The 22,294-nt window shown below is 42.1% G+C and overlaps 1 protein-coding gene across 4 annotated transcripts in view; it reads right to left on the reverse strand.

Annotated features, from left to right (window-relative positions):
* The window catches only part of EXOC4 (exocyst complex component 4), a 726,477-nt gene that overhangs the window by 77,645 nt on the left and 626,538 nt on the right, over positions 1-22,294 (reverse strand). Inside the window, exon 15 of one of the 4 annotated variants that reach the window (XM_032869014.1) lies at positions 10,429-10,469. The exons of 2 other annotated variants lie outside the window; for them this stretch is intronic. In XM_032869014.1, the coding sequence (XP_032724905.1) occupies positions 10,444-10,469 (26 nt within the window). In that variant the 3' untranslated portion in view covers positions 10,429-10,443. Of the gene's footprint in view, positions 1-10,428; positions 10,470-19,977; positions 20,055-22,294 lie in introns of those variants that run through there. One more of the 4 variants, XM_032869007.1, reaches the window with a different exon arrangement.

Genomic DNA, 22,294 nt, shown 5'->3' on the forward strand with positions numbered 1-22,294 from the left:
TGTCTTATTTATGTTTGCTTTTCTAGGATCTAATTACCTAATTGATAATATATTTATGGTAAAAAAAATACTTCCAGTGGGTGCAGGAGGCAAAGACCTACTTTCTTTCCTGTGCTACCATTTGTTATTTAAATGATCACGTGTTATATCTTTCCCCCGTTAGTCACAGACTTATGAGCAACATAACTTCGTGTCCTTTGGAACAACTCTCTCCCTCACCCTCCTCCCCCTACCCCAAAATGTCTTCTATGACCCTAACTGCAGGCAGTGATGTTTTGGGGAAGAAAAGGTGTGTTTGCGCCACTTGCTGCCCAGCCTAATGGCATGCATGTTCAGTAACATTGGTTTAAGAATGTGTTATTATAAGACAAAAAATAAATAAATAAAGACCAAAGATCAAATCTTTATAAAGAACTCAGTTTTAAGGATGCTGCTTAAGAGTAATTTCCATCTCGGGGCGCCTGGGTGGCTCAGTGGGTTAAAACCTCTGCCTTCGGCTCAGGTCATGATCCCAGGGTCCTGGGATCGAGTCCTGCATCGGGCTCTCTGCTCAGCAGGCAGCCTGCTTCCTCCTCTCTCTCTGCCTGCCTCTCTGCCTACTTGTGATCTTTGTCCGTCAAATAAATAAATAAAATCTTTAAAAAAAAAAAGAGTAATTTCCATCTCTGTGAAACCATATTCTTTTCCTGCTGGTTCCCAGAGGAACAGAACTTATTCTCTCCCTTATCATTACCTGTAGAGCACAGTTCTTAACAACAGTCAGCCTCACTGTCCTCACGTGTCTCCTCAGAGAGTTGTTTCGAGGACCAAATGGGGAGTACGGCCCCTCCCGCGGTGCCTGACACAAAGCTAGGACCATGTGAACTCCAGTAACCCTAGGCCTCCCTCTCCCCATTCCAGTCTTGGCGCAGGTCCCTTCATGCTGTAGAGACCCCGGGAGCTTGTGAGATCTGTGAGAACGAAAGCCACAGCCTACTCTTCCTGCCATCTCTCACAGTCGAGCTCCTCCTTACCCTCAGCAGTAATGCCTGTTGCCTTGAATTGGCAGGTTAAGGACAAATCAAAGAATTTTATGTCGTCTTCTTTTCATTATAGCTCCACAGTGCCTTTAACCCAGTGTCTTCCAAACAGCTTACTAGCTTGGAACATTATTCTGTTATCCCAAATATTGACCTATACAGAGAAAACAGGGCACATCCCTGTAAGGCTCACGGTGAAGGGCAAAATAAAAATAAGAACCGAGATTTAAAAAAAAAAAAAAAAAAGGAAAGGACTGTTGTTCCCTTAGGCTACCACAGGTAAGAGGCCAATTCGGAGCCAACAGGATAAACGACACAGGGCGTGTTGTAGAGGGAAGATCACACCCGGTTCCTCATGAAACAGGGCTCGCTCGACGGTAATGAGCCTGAGCAAAGCCCCAGGTCCTCCAAGACGGTGAGCTTTAGTCTCGACTTCTCTACAGTGTCAACCAGCCCAGACACACTGGTTTTTATACCTTGAGAGTGACAGTACAGACCTCAGTCCCCTCCGGTCCTGGGGGGAGACATTAAGATTGATTTTTCCTTTATTCCAAATAATCCTCCCCGAGGCCTGGTAAAAACCTAATCATCTACTAAAAAGGCGTGTGGTGTGGCCAATTCAGCTCCTGCCGGATATGAAAGAGAAATGGAGGAAAAGCTAATGAACAGCTCCTGTCCTTGTGCTGAAAGGCACTATTGTGGGACTCTATTAGATTTCCGTGGACTCTGTAAGCCTTTTGTGTTTCTGTAAAACCCGGCATCAAAAAGCATCTTGAGGTGTTAACAAATACTTAGCCAGATATTTTCCGTGAGTAAGCGACACAGATTTAAGTTGCAAGAGAATTGCAGACGCAAAAATATTATGTGGCAAAGAGATAACATTTCTTCATGTGTCAATAGGATCCTTCCAGCTCTAGGATTTGTAAATCTTCCCGAAAGCCTCCAGGGATGACTCATTAACTGTGTAAATTGGAAACAGGAGGTCCACTTGCAATTGTTGAGACTGAACCAAACAGAATAAGGCACACTTCCTGACAGGGCACGGCCAACCGTACCACACAGGGAGACAGAGCTGAGGGAGTTACATGGAAAGCCCTTGTTGGGGTGTCTCCTGCACATGACTTCTCCCAGTGGCCTTTGTCTACGTGACTCTCATCTCCAGGCAGCTGCATCATTCATACATTTGGACTTGAGGTAAAAAATAATCATCTTGACCTACAGCAGGTACAACAAGTTTCACTTTTGGGAGCATCACCTTACCTACTTCCCACGAGTCTGAGGATTCAATGAGAAAATACATAAAGGCTCAGAAACAGTGTTTGCCTCATGAGCCGTTAATACATGGCAATGGCTATTGCCATCGCAACTACTATTAACACTATTATTTATTCAATAATGACGTACTGAATGAAACAACAGTAGACCCCAGGATCCATCTCCTCCGGCCATAGCTCGGAGTAGACTTTGGGGCAATCAGACAAGCTTTAGACAGTGAACAGCGCAACGTGGCGAGCTATCGTTGAGTGCGGAAAAAAATAGGTAGAATCCTAGAAGCACCGGTCACTCTGATCCTATGGGCTGTGAGGACAACACATAGACAACTGACTTATTAGGAAGCCAGCGCTGACCCTGCCACCAAGCACAAAGACCAGCCCCAAGACTAGCTGTGTCGCCGGCGACGGCTCCCTTCGGAGCACGTTGGAAGTAAGAAATGCAGAGAATGAACCTCCTAACACACATGGTACAGGACTTGCAGGTGTAAATCTTGCTGAGAGAATTTCTCCTCCGTGAGGACAGGGGTGGCCACCTCTCCAGTGTGCGGTAAAGGTAACAGTTAACTAAGTCCCTCCCCTTTCAAGCTCTCTTGTGTCAGATATGACCTCTACAGGCTAAATGGATGAGCTCATGCCACACACATATTGACTAATGCCTTGTGAAGGTTAATATTGTACAGCCATATTTCTGTCTTTACACATTAGTAACACGTGAATACTGTTCTCACACGCATTCCAGCCTTGACGTATAATCTCCAGAATCATTAACAATCATATAGATGCTTCCAGAATCAACTGTCCTAAATATCAAAAGATTCATAATCTGTTTTGAAGCCAGTTAAGGATAAGCTACATAGAGAAGCAATTGTTTTTCTATCAAGTGAGTATATAATCTGAGGATACGTATTAACCTTACTGGAAATCTAAGTAACTTTCTCTACGTAAAAGGACATGAGTGTTCTCATAGTAACTATGAACCCTATTTTTTCTATTGTTATATAACAACATTTCTCTTGGATTGACCAAGTTTAGACCTAGAAAGTGGTGGCTAAATTCTGACTCGACTATCTACTGACTGAATAACCTTGGGCAAAACTGCAAAGACCCTGAACTGGGGTGACACCAGTTTCAGCCTCCAAGGGTCATCCTAAGGACTCAGGGTCTAGAGAGCACATAAAGCATCTAGAACAATCCATGGCACATAGTAAGTGCTCAGTAAATCTCAGCTACTATTGTTGGACTTCTTGCTGGGAATTCTGGAAGACTGGGACTCCTAGGCTCATCTCCTTACTCATCAAAACACCTTCCAAACACTGGAGAGCCGTGGACTTAGCTGTTCATGCGACTAACGGACAGAAAGAAACCGATGTAGTAAGACATTTACACATGTAAACTTCTGACATTCTGACCTTAAAATAAGGAATCACAAAAGTTAGAGAACACTACATAATTGTGGCAATGTTTGAAGCAGTGGAGGCAAACAGGAGAAAAGGGGACTGCAAGTGGCAGGTTTAAATTTTACCTTTTCATCTACAAAGTGAGGAGAAGGACTTTCTCCCAAGTTCAGTGAAAGAGGGGGCATTTCAGGCAGGCACGAGGAAGTGGAGCTTGCCGGGAAAACAAGGAAGGACATCCGAAAGCAGCTTGGGAGGAGATACAGTAGGTGTTTCTCACATTATTTTGAGGGAGGAATGACAGGGATCTTTCTTTTCATGGAAAGGATGTCTGTAGCACTTGGTTCTTGAGCAAAGGGAACCTGGGCGTTATCTTAGGAATTCAGAAGGATATTCCATAAAGCTTGGAAACTGTGCTTCTCAGAGATCGGATCTGCCTTCCTCCCACAGGGCTTGGAAAGTCGGATTTGTACTATGAATCAGCATTTACTTCACGGTCACAGGCTACTCCCCGCCCCGCCCCCGCCAAAGGCACAGTGAGGAGACAGGAGAGGAAATGTACACGGGTGTGTGTCCGCATGGTACAGCTCAGCAAGCAGGTGACCAGAAATCGACAGAGCCTTCCATTTTGACCTGAAGTGATCAAAAAATGAAGTGATCATTTTCACCTGAAGAGTAAGAAACCATGTTATAAATTATTTTCATATGCACATAAAGACACTGACAAGTCAGCTCTTCTGGGAAGGCTTAAAACAGCCAAACGGGGCTTATTTGGGAAAGATGTTTTTTATCTTCCCTACCAGAGGGAGACTTGTCATTTTATTTTTTCTTGGGAATATGTTCCCCTCGATATTACCCTAGATTACATTTATTGTAGAAAGTGAGATGAGAAAATACACTTGTGCCCTGGTCCTTGGTCAACTCGGCATTGTCCCCAGCCCTTTTCTGGAAGCTCAGGAATGAACTGTATTTCCCAACTGCTTGCCGGCAGGGCAAAGGTACTTAGATTTTGAATAAGTTTAATATGTATCCAACTCCTGCCAGCAAGAGGCACGCGCAGAAGATGTGGAAGGCAAAGAGAGAGGGAAGGCGCGCTCCTCCTCTTGCACTGGTAGAAAGATGCTCAGGCAGATGGCAAATAAGAGGGGTACACAGCTGTTTGCAGGAGAGCTCTAGCGACAGCTGCTTCTTCCTGGCACTTGGTAAACCCTCTGGGCGCCTTCCCTCCATGTCCCCGTTTCCTGCAAGCTGGGAGCTACTTTCCTTGCTCTTTGCTTCCTTCCCACTGTTTTCTAAGCTTTTTAAAACCCTTTCAAAAACATCTAATTCCTTGTATTAAATTCCCTCTTGCTTGAAATACCTGACATGGTTTCTGTTTTCCCGACTGAGTCTAGAGGAAGAAATACATACAAGCTTCTATGCATGAGATATTCCTGAGACCATCTTGAGCAGGAGGGAGTGGGATGAAGAGTCGCTAAGAATCCATCCCCGGGCTCCCCTTTCTCGGAAGCTGGTGACCTCTAAGGCCAGGATGTGCGGAACGTGCTCGGCAGAGCTGCTCGTCTCCCCAAGCCCATTCTCTCGCTTTCCGCCAGCTCCCCTCATCAGAAAAGCTCCACTTTTATTTGCAACCTATTAAGATCTGGCAGCAAAAATCTGCTGAAAGAGCCATTTACAAACCACTGCCCTTGAAGAGGAGGGATTTGGTCACAAGCAAACCATTTCCCATTGCACTCCAGCCTTGAGATAACCGCCAAAGTAGGGATAAAAGTCAAACACTTAAATTACGGCACAACTCCTAAAGACTGAGGATGAATGGCAGGAAAGTCTGTATAAACATTTACTTGCAAACAAGTGACCAGCTTTCTCTTTATTAGTTTAGCCACATGAATTCTAGTATCTTTTTTTAAAAAAAATGTGTTTACGGAGTACTGAACAAATTATAAACTGCTCTCATTTTGAACAACACCTGCCAAGACTCCCTTGCAAAACAGATTTGATCTTCCCTTTGGAAAATGTTTCACCGATCCAATGAGCTGTCCATTTTTCAGAAAAGTGTGCCATGGGCTTCTCTACTATTTTCTAACAAAATCCCAGGTTAAAGATGTAGACTGCCACAAAGCTGACTTCTTAGAGAGGTCACTCTATTTGGAGCTGCTTTCAAAGGCTATATAAAAAACTTCAGCTTAATACTGATTTTTTTTTTTTTTTGAGAGAGAGAGAGAAAGAGAGAGAGGACGCACATGCATGTGCCCATGAGTAGGGGGGCCGGGGAGGGCAGAGGGAGAAAGAGAGGGAATCTTAAGCAGGCTCCATATCTAGTATGGAGCCCGATGAGGGGCTCGATCTTACCACCCTGAGATTATGACCTGAGCTGAAATCAAGTCGGACACTTAACCAACTGAGCCACCCAGGTGCCCCAATATTGAGCTTATCTTCCAAAACAACTCCACATTTATGAGCACACTAAGCATGTAACAACTTCCAGCCTCCACAGTTTGGATCACTGGCCCTCAGACAGGCTGAAGTCATGAAATTTAGAAGGAAGCCCCTACTGACTCCTAAAAGCTTTGATCTCTTTGTTCTTAGGCTCATTCATCAGAACATTTCGTTCTAAGTGGGTACTCACCAATTTTTACATCTTTCTCTGCTGGACCAAGTAGAATTTAATTTTCAGAGAAAACACTAAGATGACACTGGTAAATCTTGGTTTGATAGGACACAAGAGCTACACTGAAAATACATTTACATTCATTTGGAAATGAAACACACACGTTGAGATTATAGCAAAATCTGGTCTGCTAATTTTATGGATCTATGCATAGTGCTCCTGCTCCCTCCATTACAAAGCCTGTTCAGTGTCTTCCGGGGGCCCTTGGGCAGTGAGGACCCTTTCCTTTTCCTCTTGTGAACCCACGGGGGCTTCTGCCTCTCCTGGCATTCCTCTCTGGGTGCCAACAATCATGCTGGTTCTTGGGGTCACGGGCAAACTTGAGTTTACGATTTCTAGAATTTCTTCACATTTCCCCTGTTTTGAGAACAGGAGTACCTGCCGTAATCTGGTGTTAAGTCATCTTTCACGTGTTTTACATTTTCTCGAATTCAGCAAATTTCTTGAATACCCCAAGATAATCTATTTGAATTCTACTTTAAAACAGCCCCAGGCCATCTGATGTTTTCCTCGCACTTGTTTCTTACTATGACTTATCTTTTATTTTTTCATTTGAAAAATAGCTCCTTTCTAAATAAAACAGAAACAGAAGAAGGGTGGTTCTGCCTTCTATTAGCATCACCTTTGTCATTTTGCCAAATGTGGGCCCATCCATTTCCTGTTCCTTCTGTGTCTAAATACAGGTAAATTTTATCGTAGGCAGCATCTCCAGTGACCACCGGGTGATTCTGGGTGTTTGCTACCCTCACAATTTACCCAAGGCTCACCCTCCATCTTCTGTGCCTACTAGGAACTTGTTCTTTCATTCTTACATCCTTCCACATGAGCTTATCAGAGAGCTCTTTGGAGGCGAGACCACAATGTGGTGATAAAAGGTTCAGACTGGAAGCAAACTGGGTAAGTTGAAATTCTGGCTCCCCCACCGACGGCTTCATAGCTGTGTGTCCTTAGTAAGTTTTTTAACCTCTCTGTGCCTCAGTTTTTCAGTATGCAAAAATAGAGAGAATCATGGTATTTGCTTCATGGGGGTACTGTAAGGATTAAATGAGAGAATGTCTGTGTGTGTTTAATAATACACCCTAGAATAAAATGTGTTTGATATTTTTTCTTATTGAAATGATTTAGCCTTTTATGGTGTAAATTTTATCTTGTATCATCTCCCACAGATGTAAGCTATGTTCTCTTTGATAGGTTCTAACCATGGGATCACAGCAATATATTTTCTGAATGTCTGAAAATTTAACTCTGTGAAAATGATATATCCCTCTATGCCTGGTATTTACTTTGCTGTGTAAACTCCAATATGACATGGTAACATTCTCCAAAGACTATTACAATGTTCACTTTCCCACTGAGTTCTTCCTTTTGGTCAGAATTACATACAGAATATTGAGTCTCCACGTTTTCTCCCTCTTGGGGAGAAAAGTCATTGGAAAGACAATTCAAGAACTTAATTCCCATCCTATTTTAGCTGAATTAGACTTTTGGAAACTACTTGAAACCTCCCATCACGGCTGCTACCACGTCACTTTCATCATTTTATCAAGAAAGCATCATTCAGAGCCTGTATTTCACTGAGTGGTCTGTAGTATACTTTTATAACAGTATCAAGCACTTCTACAGAACTCAAACATAGGAATGCCTACAGAGTTTTAATTTCCTTCAGTGCTATCAAGGTTCCCCATTTTCCATTCTGCCATTATCTTAGGTGAAATCGTTTATACAACAAAGATGTTGATAGGTAATTAGCAAAATCAGTAGTACAGTCAATTCTCAATAAAACTTGTACAGGATCCTGTATTTTATTTTATTTTTCAGGATCTCATATTTTCATTTTAGTTATCAGCATCCTCCTCTTCCTTCATTAAACCACTCACAAGAACGACGACAAAGCTGAATTCCTTTAAGGGCATTCAGATGCTTACTTCCCAGGGTGGGAATTACCTGAGTCCTTCTCGGTTATTTATTTTGTAATTATCATAACATGTTTATCATTCCATATGCTAACGCATAAGCAGAATTCCTGGTTCACTCCATCTCCCAACATGGGACAAATGCAGGCTAGGAAACAAATGACTTTTGAAGGAGTCTGTTTTGCTGCTTCTAGACTAATACCTCAGGTTAGATTTGTGTATTAGAGATCAAATACCATTAAAATAATTGTCTCTCTACTGAAAATAATTTCTATGACTCAGTCAGTTGAGTATATCTCCTAAGGAGAATTTTTTACAATCACGTTCTAGTTCAACTATGAAATTTGGATGGCTTCCTTTATTTGCTCATATTTATGTCTGAGCTGTACTACACATCTGTGATGTGCAGGTACCGTTTCATTTTAGTGAGCGTCACTTCAGCATATGGCTCTATTGGCAGAGCTAATTCCTTATCCCCGCCCAGGGCTTGGCACAGGCACAGTCCACCAGTTGCACAGACAAGGAATCTGGAAAGGCTTTTGATGTCTATATCCTGCACTGCCTAGATTGAATTAGTGATGGAAGTCCGCTGATCCTTCTTCTCTAATATCTCCAAACTATCCCCACAGCCTCCATCTTGGGTGGTCCTCCACCATTCATCACCTGTGTTAGCCTAGCAGGTTTCTAACTAATCTATTTGCCTCAAGAATTCTTCCTCTCTGATTTATCCTCCTAGAGTCCTGCTGAAGAAGTTACTCTAAAACACCATTTGATCATGGTTCTCTTATGTCTAACGATCTTTTGATAGCTTGCCCTTACCTTTCAAGTAACATCTCAACTGGTCCTCGCCCACATCTCCAGCTTCATTGCTTGCTGCTCCCCTACCATGAACCTATGTTCCAGGCCCAATGAATCCATGAATGACCCTGAACTCATCCTCTTCTCTTTCACTTCATAGCCTTTTCTCCTCCCCTCCTCTTTTTGGTTTCTCCTCCATAAAATGCCTTTCCATCTTCTCTTTGCCTGGTAGATTCATCTTTGTTCTTTAAGATCCACATCAGTTGCCCCCTTCTCCAGAAGGCCTTCTCTGATGCTTAACTCTCCTTAAAACATGCTTCATGCGTTCCCATTGTATGTTGTGTTGCCCAGTCACAGTATGGTGTAATTACTTTTCATGCCTGTCTTTTCCATGACCTAGAAACACCCTGCAGGCAGAAGGTGGGTCTTGTTGATTCATGGCCCTGCGGCCTAGCATCTAGCTGGTACTGTGTTACCTGTTAAGCCGAGGTGATCCACAAATATTTACTGAATCAGTATCTTCTCTGATGGCCCCAAGAGACAGTGCTGCATTGATGTAGTTTAATTTCTATCGGATAAATTCAAAAGAACACATGATTTATGAATTCTTCTCTACGCCTCTAACCAGTCTGGCTCTCCAGCTGATTGCCCATGTGTCTTTTTGTCTCCTCAGTAGGGGATGTCTACTGGAGAAGATGAATGGAGAGGAAAGCAGCTGGCCAAGCCAGAGAGTAAAACAGGACAGTCGGAGGACAAAGGCAAAAGCAGAGGAAAGTCAAACTGACTTTTCTAAGACCACTCTCAGCACCTCCTCATTCTCTGCAACTCAGAGAATCCATAACACAGAAAATTACCCCCCCAAAATCCCTTCAGACAATGCAAATCTCTGTTTCTGCATTTGCAGGGTCCATCTGAGTTGCTTTATTTAAACATAAAGACATGAAAATAATGCCCCCTCCACACATCCTACAACAGTATGCTTTCCAACATGCTTTGAACTTGATGAAGCAATTCTGGTTATTTCAAAGTTTGTTAAAATGTCACATCTGTTTTTATTAGATAAGGAAGCAACTTACATGGTAAGGAAGAGAGGTAAAGAATTTTCTAATCCAGGAAATCGGACGCATGCCCAAGAATCACCCAAGCAGATTTTCAGAAAGATAGAATGAAAGCCCCTCACATGAAAACTGCCATATGAGAAAGTAGAAATCATCGTTCGAGTGGACAGAGGAATCATCGACAGTGAGGGGTGCTGCAAGAATGTACGAGAAAGAAAAAGCTAGAGAAGCTGAGTAACATTTCTTCTCAGTTTCATGAAAAGTCATGTGGCTCCCAGAACAACGTCCCAGCTAGGCCACTGGCTAAGCCTAGATCCTACCTCCATGCTTCAGCTTTTCCATCTGTAAAATGGGAATAAAGACACTAGCTTTATTATTATTATTTAGTTCATAAGTTATTTATTTATTTAGGTAAGTCTGGACTGTGGCTGTGGGGATTAACCAAAAAATGAGTAGAGTAGGAGTCACAGATGTATAGTGAGAGAGTGTTTCTGCCAGGGACGCGACAGGGAAGGGGGGCCGGGAAATAAATACAAAATGGATGGAATGACTTCTTGGGTAACCCCGGAGCGCTCATTTCAGGGAAGAGAGGAGGGATGCCCGACAGAGCTCAGAAAGGGATGGCAACTCATCCGAGATGAGCTGTGATAAGCAGGCCTGACTACGTTGCCCCCATCAGCTCAGTAAACACTAACGATGAAGACAGCACAGACTACCATTGGTGATAAAGAGGCAGCTAAACACTCTATTAGTTTTTCATTTTGTGAATTAATGTCCTTCGTGGAGTGTGTACACTAACCAGTAATGAGTTGGCTCCTTAGAACTGCCTGGGGTATTCCTCTCTGCCTCTGCGGGAAGGCATAAATTTCACATGGAAATCAGCACTTTTAAGGAGGCAATAACTCCTTTAAAACAAGTTTGTTTTCAATTAGTTTCTACACACATCCTGCTTGAAGAAAATCTGCCTCTTTCAACCAACCTTCCATCCTTCCCTATAAAGATGAAAGAAGAAAGAGGCTAAATGGTCTTCCATAAGATTTTATAGATAAATAGATCACTCTGATTTCTCTAAAAGCCCACATATAAGCTGGGAATATTTAAGAAAACCAACACCTCTGAAACCCTATTAGTCTCCCATAACAATAAAGCGAAATCAATCTCTTACTAGTCAAGTCTTGCACATTAAGCCTGATGATTAGTTTTCCTCCATTCACCAAGGCCCTGTGAACCTTATCTACCCCCGCAGAATTAGAAAGTCAGGCCGGGGCCTCTGAGACACATAATCGTATTTCATTTCCCTGGGTTTAAAACCGCTATAGCTCACGAAGGACTCTGCGGTGAGGGCTGAGGTTCTCTTTTCAGCCTTTAACCAGCCTCTCTGTGAGTTTTTCAACTAGAAGACGTTTCTTAAAGGAGAAGGGTCTGGGGAAGGCCCCTGGAACCTCCTGGTGGGGGGGGCGGGTGCGCCCTGTAGTTGACAATCCTGACCCAGTGAAGCCTGTACTCATACAACAAACTGAGTAAGAGCCTGAGACAAAAAAATAGAGTTGTTTCTTCAACTTTGTTGGCTTCCTTTTTAATATAAAAAGTTAATTTCAGGGAGATTGCATACTGACATAAACAAGTAGATGAGGAGCCAAGAGGTCTGAATTCCATGACTGGTTCCTTTGCTGATTTTCTAAGGAGGGCTTTGGATTTATTTTCTTCTCTGAGATTTATATACTGCTTATTTTCTTAAGAACTTGAAGTTGCTTCTCATATATTACCTTATATTAGTCTTGCAGATTTTAATTAAAAAGATATATTACATACATAATAAAACCCTCCCGAAATATATACTGCTATTTCTAAACTAATGTTCTTAACATTCATCCCTTCAAGTCGAACCTACGGCTTTGTTCTTTTCTCCATAATCTTCAGTATTTCCTAGATAACTGTGTTAAAGCAGAAATCGCTGCATTGATTTGACCGGGCATCTGTATTCATGTCCGATATAGATAATGGCCCCACTAGGCTATAAGGCCCCAAATGACCTGGGCTTTGTATCTTCCATTCACCACGGAATTGACTTGCCTAACCCAGCCCTGGGCACAGAGCAGGCTGAATGAGGGAATGAGAGAATGAATGAAAGGATACATAACCTTCCTTGTTTGGTGTTCATTTCATCCTCCTCCTTCCCTTCATGAGAGTTCTCATCTCTTTCTTTTTTGACGCTTTAGTATCATGGATTCCTCTTTAATATTTAAGCATAAAAGCAGTCCTTTCTTCAAATCCTTGACAATAGTCATCCCACAGTTTGGGGCCCGCAACATTTATTATTTGTCCCTCCCCGCACCCCCCTTGCCTTACTTGTCAGACAACCCTCCTGAGCTCTGGCATTCCTTTGGCCCCTGGACTGTCTCTAGTCTGAAAAGAAGTTCCTAAAAGCTCACAATTTCATCTTCTATGGAGTGTATTTCGTAGTTTATCGTATCACAACAGTACTTAAGTGAGGCTGATGGTTTTTCTTGTTGCTCAGTTAGCATTTATAAAACACTTAGAGTATATTCTAAAATATCCTTTAAAACGAGAAGGCATTCACAGAGTTGGTTTAAAAAAAAAAAATTCTGAGCTTTTCAAAGTGCTGAGTCCTTCCAATAGGGCAGTCAGTCCCCTACAAAAAAATGGGAGCCCCATCCCAACCTTTCTGGGCTGATGGAGTGAGTACAACTTCAGGGGGTGACTAGATGGGGCCACAGGGTGCTGAGCGCCTTCCCCTGGGAGCCGGCTCCTTGTTTTGCTACTGCCTGCCACCCCGGCATCTCGGAGCCATCCCTACATGGCCAGCATGTGAAAACATATTGAAATCCTCCTCAGATCACAATACATCTGTTCTAAGAGGCTAGATGAGAGATGCCAGGGGAACATTAACTCAGAATTTCCTAACTCAAGTGCAATTAAAATCTCAGCCACAGTGAAGAATTAATGTAGCCCTTTGCATTTTAAATACATATTTTAATTAAATGACACCCATCTGCAGAATATGAGACTGCATTTTTATTGAGGATTTCAAATGATATAATCTGTTCCTATGAAGCATAAATGGCTTGGTTCATGTTTCCAGAAACCTCAGAAGAATTATATAGATCTGGCATCAGCACATGTGGTAACACTCAATTTTGCTTAAATTTAAATCTGTTTGACTTGCATGGTAAGTGTTGTTTGTGTGGTAAGATTTAGATTGTGTATGAAAGTGACGGAAAATAAGAGTACAGCCCCTTAAATAACTTGGATCATTGCTGCGGTGCATCTGTCCCTGGGAACGCCAGGGTCAAGGGCAGGGCATCTCTGCCCCGGCTAGAGCTGTGTAGCCTCGGTGATAAGCTCTTAACTCATTTCGCCTAATGAGAAGCTTTCTCTAAGGTGAAAGATATGCTAATGGGCCTAAAGACTGAAAAAGAGACGGGACAGCTACCTGGGAGCCACGCAATTCCATGCGACAGAAATGATTTCCGGCCGGTGTAAGTTTTCAGGAAACCCAACTACCCTAACAGGAGGTAGACAGCAAATGCTTCCCTTTCCCTTAGCGTGATTATTTAGTATCTCTGCTCCATGCAGCTGTTCCACCTGTATGTCTACAGAAAGTATGGTCTTCACGACAGAGCCCCGAGAGAGGGCAGGACGGAACCTGGACTCTGGACCTGGCTGTGGCACCCCGCCGATGTGTGACCTCGGACAGTCAGACGTATGGCGCTCAGTTTTCCTGTCCATAAACTGCCCCCCACCTGGCACGTGTGGAATCTGTGCCAGCTGCTGCTGCCGGTGAGAGTCAGGTCTGGGACTCACACTGGCCTAAGTTCTAGTCCTGGCTTTGCCACCTGCGCGATTTCATGGAAGTTGCTCCATCTTTTGAACCTCACTTTTGTCAACTAAAAATTGAGATGAGGATGCTTATTGTATTAGTTTCCTGTCGCTGCTTTGACACATTACTATAGATATAGCAGCTTAAAACAACACACGCTTTGCATTGTATAGTTCTGGAGATTAGAAGTCTGACACGGGTCTCCCTGGGCTGAAACTGAGGCAGCAGAGGCTGTGGGGTGAATTCACTTCCGGGTCATTGCTCGCTGCTAGAGGCTGTCCACGTTCTGTGGCTTGCGGCCCCTTCCTCCATCTTTAGAGCCAGCAAAGGAAGGGCGAGTCCTCACAGGGCCTCACTCTGACGTCTTATCTGTCTCCCCTTCACTTGTAAAGACCTTTGTAGTGACACTGGGCCCACCTGGATTATGCAGGATAATTTCTCTACCACAAATTCCCCTTTGCTGAACATACTTGCAGGTCCTGGGGACGAAGATGTCAACATCTTTTGGGGGCTACATTCTGCCTACCAAGTTACCTTCAGAGCACCGTAATAATTAAAGATAATGTCCTAAAACTCCTAGTGTAGTGTCAGGTACATAGTAAGTTCTTGGTAAGTGGCAGTGTTCATCATTGGTACTGCCTAGTTGACTAAGGTCTTGTCAACCCTGGACGTTCTAAGTAAAATGTTTTGCTTATAGCTTTATGTTTTGATCATTAAGAAGTAGGTTCCAAGATATAAGATCATATATTTGTAAACATTTGTCTGTTAATGGCTAGAATATTGTAATAGTATAGTATCTGACTTTCTAGTTAATCTGCTGGTAGAAATTTAAGGCAAGTTAAATATTCTGGTGCGATTATTACGCTCTTAGGGGGATTTGCCTCAAAAACTATGTCAGATAGATTGTGGAAATATCTTAAGAGTAAACTGTTTCTATTATTACTTCTGGGAGTATAATATTGTAGATCCAAATATTAAATACACTTGAATTATTTTATCAGCTTTTCTTATGTGTATTAATATATGCACACACATGTAATATAAAAGTTTAATATTTCATTATATCTAAAACTGAGTAAATTATCCAGGTTCTACTATCTCATGGAAGTAGCTGAGACACAGAACCCAGTTCCATCTACTCTGTGGTAGGGATCCTCTTGGCTCTGGCTCTCTGATAGCCCTTAAGAAACCAGAAAACATCTTGATTGAGATAGTGTGTCTATAAGCAAGGCAGAGTATCGGGAGGCCACCTGAGATCTTATTAAATATTAGATGGGAAACTCTTATTTTCTCAACCAACATAGGCAAACAAATTATGCTGCTATGATTGGGGTTTGGTGGTTGGTACTAGGAATGATGGCAGACTACAGTTACTCTCGTCATCAGTTTCACAGGACAAACTGAAAGTCCAGATTCCAACAGACATTTGGAAAGTCTCTTTTTCTCCAGTTCCTGGATGTCAGGAAGACTGGAACTTTATGGACCATGGGCTCTTCCTTGACTGGGTCTGCCTAACGTTTTCATGCAGGATTGTATAGTAATCCTTACAACTGATCATAAACTTAAAAGTGAAGACCCAGGGAGGACTTCTACTAGTGTAATCACTTTTTAGTTCACTTTTTAAATGTAATCAAAGCTACAGATGCCCGAAAAGAGTCATTTTTAGAAGCTTTTTCAGGAGGCAACCACTTTCAACTCTTTTAGTTGATTTCCACATTCTCAGCCTTCTATAGTTCAGGAACTTGTCCACTTTGCGCCTTGATTTCCCACTTCTCGGTGTTTGCTGCCCTCCCACTAGCAAGATGAGGACTTAGCTCCCTCCACATATGCTTACTCTTCTCACTGCTTTCTTGCTACTGTTGCATCTTAACTTTGGCGAGATCCCTATGTTGCATTGGCATTATTCTTACTAAGTGCCCCAACATCTAAGGCTGTGTAGTAATCCCTAGTTCCCCACCCCACCCCAACCCGGGACCACAGGCTTGTTTCCTCTGATGCTAATAATGTCCTTGCTACTTATTTGTTTGGTTAGTTTCTTTTGTGCTCAGGGATCATTCAACCCCTAACACTTCCCTGATCAAACAATTTCTTCTCTCCCTGAATCCAAACACACTGGGTATTCTGAGACGTCTCCTGAGACCTTCTCAATGCCTCATCCCTGGGCCAGTTTCTCCCTCTCCCTCCTGCATAGCTGCCCTTTTGGCATCTCCCGTCATGACCATTTTGGGGTTCTTTCTCTGTGTTAATGATCTCCAATCTCTGTTCCTTCTCACCATGCCTTCCTATTTTTAGAAAAACTCTTCAAGTTTGGTAGATTCTGAAGAAGGCTGAATGGAAAATATGTTTTTTGAGATCTTACATATGTTTGACATGTTTTTGTTCTTCCCTCACACTGAACTGACACTTTTGGTTAGGTATAGGAGTCTAGGTTGGAAATAGTTTTTCTTAGAATCTAAAAGGTATTTTTCTATTGTCTTCTAGCTTCCCGTGCTACTTCTGAGGAGTCATTGCTTTCTGTTTCTTGATTTTTTTTCTAAAAATCACTCCCCCAACCCCTATTTTCTCCTGGACAGTGTAGGGCTTTCTCTTTATTCTGAGGGTTCTGCAATTTTGTGATGACTGCTTTGTTAGGAAGAACCTAGCTCTGTTTTCATCCCTTAAGAGACTCTGGTCTCGTCCAATATGAAAATCAATGTTTTTTGCTTTGGGTGGTTTTCTTCATTTTTCTTTGATGTTTCTCTTTATTTCTCTCCTCTCTCTGTGGCCCTATTATTCAATTTTTGGATACTGGACTGCTCCTTGGGTCCTTTTTATTTCTGCCTAGTTGTTATTCGTCTTTATGTTGTCCTTTTTTTTTTTTTTTTAATATTTCTTCAACTCTATCTTCTAACTTTTCCTTTGGTTAGGGGCTGTAATTTTCACTTATTTTTCTGTCCATGAGTTCTCATCTGTTCTCTGAATGTTCCTTTCATATAGGATACTATTTTTGTTTTGGATGCACTGTCTTCTCCTCCTTCTTCTCTAACTTCCTTCTTCTTAACTATCACCTCCTTCTTCTTCTGGGATATGAACTATAAGTGCTTTCTCCCCCCTCCCCTGGATAATCCTTGTTTCGTCTGAGTTATGTTTTCTATTTATTTTGGTCTCTGTGTTTCATAGTTGGTTTCCTCAAATGTCTCCTGTCATTGGCTCTCTGATCACAGTTCAGAAGGATTCACTGAAGTTTTGTGTCTGTGGAGATGGCGCTTGTGGACTGTGGTCACCACAGCAGGTGATCTGGTTGGTCTCCTTCACTGGGGAACTACAGATATCCGTGTCTTTGGCCTTTGTTTTTGTTTTTCTTCTCTTGGGCTGCTCAGAGTCTTCAGACTTTCTAGTCTCTTGTCTAACGTTAAATACCTGGCTGCCAGCAAATCGGAGAGAGAAGGCAGGTCTCAACAGCCATTGATGTGAACCGTGAATTAGCCACCCTAATTTCAGGAGGGTAGCCCCACACTCAACTATGACATATATCCCACAGCCCCAAGGAATCTCTACTTTACTATTTTTAGGAAACAAACCTCCGGTGTTCTGTTTTGACTTGATAGGAGCAGTGCCACAGCTACGTGAGAGAATCCGAGAGTGAATGTCTCACAAACAGCTTTCAACTAGTCTTCCTGTTTTCAGCTCCGTCTTCGTTCCTTCTCTCAGAGGTAGTTAGCCATGCCATTTTTTTTTTTAACATAAGTTGTATAACTTCTTGGTGTACTCATTACTGGTTCAGAAATTAGCTTTCATGGCTCTTCTCTTATATTGTCTTTGTTCTTGTGGACTCAGACCTTTAAAATTCCCCTCTGCCTTGCTTCACTGGGGTTAATGGAGAAAGGACAGGTAAATGTGTATGTTCATTCCATCACTTTTTTTTTTTTGAACAATTATTTAGGTTCATGCTAAGTGACAATTATTAACTTTATAATTATATTATGATGTGGTTGGACCTGGGGTGTATTTTACTCAGAACGGCCTTCTTCCACTTCCTCCAATCTATAGATCCATCAAACGTGCTGAATGTCCGTCCCTCCTAAATTCTAAAATTCTATGCCAGTGTCTTCCTCAGCAAACTGCATGCCTGGGTGTATCAAAGCGATATTTTATGTAAGAAACAGGCAGGCTTCAGGCATCACAATTAATCACTGGTTTCATTCCTATCTCAATGTCTTGAGAAGAAATCTGCTGGGAACAACATCAAAGATAGGGATGGCAGCTTTTATTGATTCTACGCAGCCTATGACTCTGTGGACATGAACCATTCACAGCTAAGTCTATGAGTTGAGTCCACACTAATCTCCAGTTATAGCATCAAGTGTAGAAGGTGCTCTGGTTAGAGCAGAAGGTGGAAAACCTAGAACTCTGCTTGCTCAGGACCCTTCCAAGCTGTCTAAAAACCACTACTCTATGGCAAAAAAATTGGGGGGCATAAATCAACAATTTATTAGTCAACTGGAATAAACTTAGAATTGTTTTTTTTAAATTTTTAGATTTTATTATTTTTTAAAGATTTTATTTATTTATTTGACAGAGATCACAAGCAGGCAGAGAGGCAGGCAGAGAGAGAGAGGGGAGGAAACAGGCTCCCCACCAAGCAGAGAGCCGGATGTGAGGCTCCATCCCAGGACCCTGGGATCATGACCTGAGCCGAAGGCAGAGGGTTTAACCCACTGAGTCACCCAGGCTCCCTGTTTTTTTTTTTTCTTTTAATTTAATTTATTTATTTGACACAGAAAGAGAGATCTCAAGTAGGCAGAGCAGCAGGAAGAAAGAAAGGGGGAAGCAGGCTCCCCACTGAGAAGAGAGCCCAATGTGGGCCTCAATCCCAGGACCTTGAGCTCATGACCTGAGCTGAAGGCAGAGGCTTAACCCACTGAGCCACCCAGGTGCCCCTAGAATTGTCTTTAAATTAAAAAAAAAAAAAAAAAAAAGATTTTATTTATTTATTTATTTGACAGACAGAGAAATCACAAGTAGGCAGAGATACAGGCAGAGACAGAGAGAGGAGGAAGCAGGCTCTCTTCTGAGCAGAGAGCCCAATGTGGGGCTCAATCCCAGGACCCTGAGATCATGACCCAAGCTGAAGGCAGAAGCTTTAATCCACTGAGCCACCCAGGTGCCTCTAAAATTGTTTTTTTGAGGGAGATTCTGACTCGGTCTATAGTTTCTCCTTTAGCCCAACTCCTGACAGGTTTTCTTCACTGGATTTCACAAATGCTTACTGGGTCTATACCACAATATTGCCCTGGTGAGAGAGGCTATTCGTGTCTATACATAGCGTTAAATACAGTCCATATCACATTATCTTAAATGTACTCTCATGGTAAGTAAATGGTAGTATAGGGGTAGTTAGTTGGGGAAGAGAGTTCTCTCTGAGACTGCTGCATAGGGGATTGTGTTCTTGAAGTCATTCAGATAAAAATATATACTTCCCCACCAGAAAAATAATATTAATGGAGGTTAAGGTCAATTTTTGGTCCATTTGTGCTAATTGAAATAATCCACATTTTCCCCACCCCCTTCTGTGTACTGTTGGGATAAATAGGAAAGGAACCAAGTCCATATTTTCCAAATGCTTACAGTCTGGTTGGTAAAGCAGATACAGAAACAGACAAATGGTACAATACAGTGTGTAACAAGATGCTAGAGATAGCTCTTGGGTATGACAGAGCTCAGATGAAGGTTACTTAATTCAGTCTGAAAGGGCCCACAAAAGTTTGTTGGAAGTGGTGATGCTTAAGCTGATTTTAAAGGATGAATGGGTGAAGAAAAATGGGAAAAGGTAGGAGAATGGGCATTAAGTTCGGAGGAGACAGCCTGAATAAAGATAAGGGGCTAAGACATTGCAGGGAAACTAAGGGCAGTCTGGTGTTCATAAAAACAGAGATACAGAGTGTGGAGAACATTCTAGATCATGTTAAGGATCTTGGACCTTGCCCACAGGATGATGAGAAGCCACTGTAGCAAGCTGTATGGTCAGATCTGCCTTCAGACAGATCACTTTGGAATAGCAGTTGTATCATAGGAGGGGAAGAATGGAAGCAGGCTACCTAGAGGATCTGAGTGAGAAACAACGGGAGGTGTCAATTAGGGCAGTGGCAGTAGCGATGAAGAAGAAATGACAGATGTCGAAATATTTAGGAAGAGATGTAGCAGATCTTCATAGCAACTATCAAAAATAGGCATTATTATTATACCTAATTTAGAGATGGGATAATTGAAACTCATAGAAATTAGAAATCGTGTCGCATATCCCGTAACCAGAAATAACAATGTTTCTACGGGGGAAATGCATTCAGAGTTTTAAAAAAGAACTGGATGGCAACACATTCATCACTGTGCCAAAACAGGTGCTGAAGAAGAGATTAAGGAAGGGAAAGACCAGTCAAAGGAGAAGGTCAGAAGGAACATTTTCAGTAAGTAAAATCCACATTTAGCAAGGGATAAAATAGGTATGTAATTAAATATATGCTTTAAATAAGGACATTAGAGGCTAAAAATACTTTGAAAATCCAAAGGTAATTGTACTGTTTAATCTTAGGAGAAATTCTTAATGGAGATAAATAGAGGACTTGAAGGGAACCTTCCTATGCTCTGTAAGATAATTGTTCCTATCAGTGCCTGAAATGAGAGGAAGCAAGAAAGGGAATGGGCGTACCTGCAGATGGAAGGAAAAGGGCTGGCTCATCTGTAGACACAGATTTACCAGGCGGTTCAGCAAAGAGAAAGGTAGCAGATTTCAGGCTCTCATGCCAGCGCTTTGTTAATTTAGCTTAATTTGATGAAATATTTACTGAGTGCCTACTATGTTCAAAGAGCTATGCCTGAAGCGGTTCTATTACTGATACTGATAATTACACCGGCCTCGTCAACGTCTGTATCAGCACGAAGAACTCACTGGGCCCTGTATGGTACACCAGGTTGGCCGTGGTTTCTGCTCGGTGCTTTGGTTTACGATCCCCGCCGACGCAGAGCATTGATGAGGGAAAGCAGTCTTAGTGTGAGCTGATTTGGCAGTGGTGGCTGGGTTGTTAACTAATTCACATAACTAATTCAGTGTGGAAAGTAGGAAATTAAGTGAATGGCAACATGGGTAATTGACCTCTAATGAATTCAAGCTAAATAGCTATTTTCACTATTCTTGTTTCTCAGTATATTACTGGGATGCATTTTTCAACCATTTAGATGTTTCAAATGGCTCTGCTGAAACGAAAAGAAGCTCTGTGATAATGAAGCCTTTTTGTTGTTTCATGGTGTATGTGAAACCTTAAGTGATCCTTGGTAAAAGAATGGTGTACAAAGAAAATCTAGAAATAATCAATTAACCCAACAGTGGATGAAGAAAATACCATATTAGCACTTAAGAATCTTAACTTTGTAATCAAAAGGCCAGGATGGCTTGCACTCTTAACACTCTTGTATTTTTTAAAAATATTTTTATTATGTTCAGTTAGCCAGCATATAGTACATCATAAGTTTCTGTGACTAAAGTTATACTTTGCCATCAGGATTTTATTGAAGCCTGATGACTATAGTTAATAAAAATCGAGTACTTTAAAGTTATGGTAGATGTTTTAAATTAATGCATATAGGTATTTATTTAATTTTAAAATTCATCTCTATATGGTATTAATGAAGTCTTGGTATCCTGTATACTGTCCTAGAGATATTCAGGGCCACCCAGACATTGAATAGTCTGTAGGTACTCTGCTCTTAAAAAATAAGACCGTTTATAAGACATCTAACTGGAAAAAAATTCATATGCACAATCAACTCAATGAGACCTGTTGTAAGTTTTAATTCCTAACGAGAGAGAGAATGCAGATGAACACAGATGGGAGCTATTGACCCCAAAAGGGCTCTGGGCTTGGATGGACTGTCATTTTTGTTACAGTTTTTTCTAAAACCACCAGGCAGCAGCGTCTTCATTTCTATATCCCCTGACACACTCAAGTGCACATTTACAGAGAAAGTCACTTAATGAGAGCGGAGGTTTAACCTGAAGTTTTGCTCACCGTGACCCTGAATGAACACCCCCTGACCCTAGGCCTGAGGTCCACGGCCACATGGCTTTTGGGAGGCTGTGAAATGTGAGGGCTCAAGGTCTAGTTTCAAAACGTGACGCATCAAAGGTCCCAGGACAGTGAAATGAAACTCAGGCAGCATGGCCCAGTTAACAACCGGTGGGACAGGAGAAGGGGAGAAGCAAACCGGACACAGACCTGGGCATTTCACACTGAGGAGCATTATGAGCAAATATGGGCAGCAAAATGAAGACTCAGAAATAAAATATCCCAGG

Source organism: Lontra canadensis, unplaced genomic scaffold (genome assembly GCF_010015895.1).
Source record: "Lontra canadensis isolate GAN:19392208 unplaced genomic scaffold, GSC_riverotter_1.0 scaffold2, whole genome shotgun sequence".
Taxonomy (NCBI): domain Eukaryota; kingdom Metazoa; phylum Chordata; class Mammalia; order Carnivora; family Mustelidae; genus Lontra; species Lontra canadensis.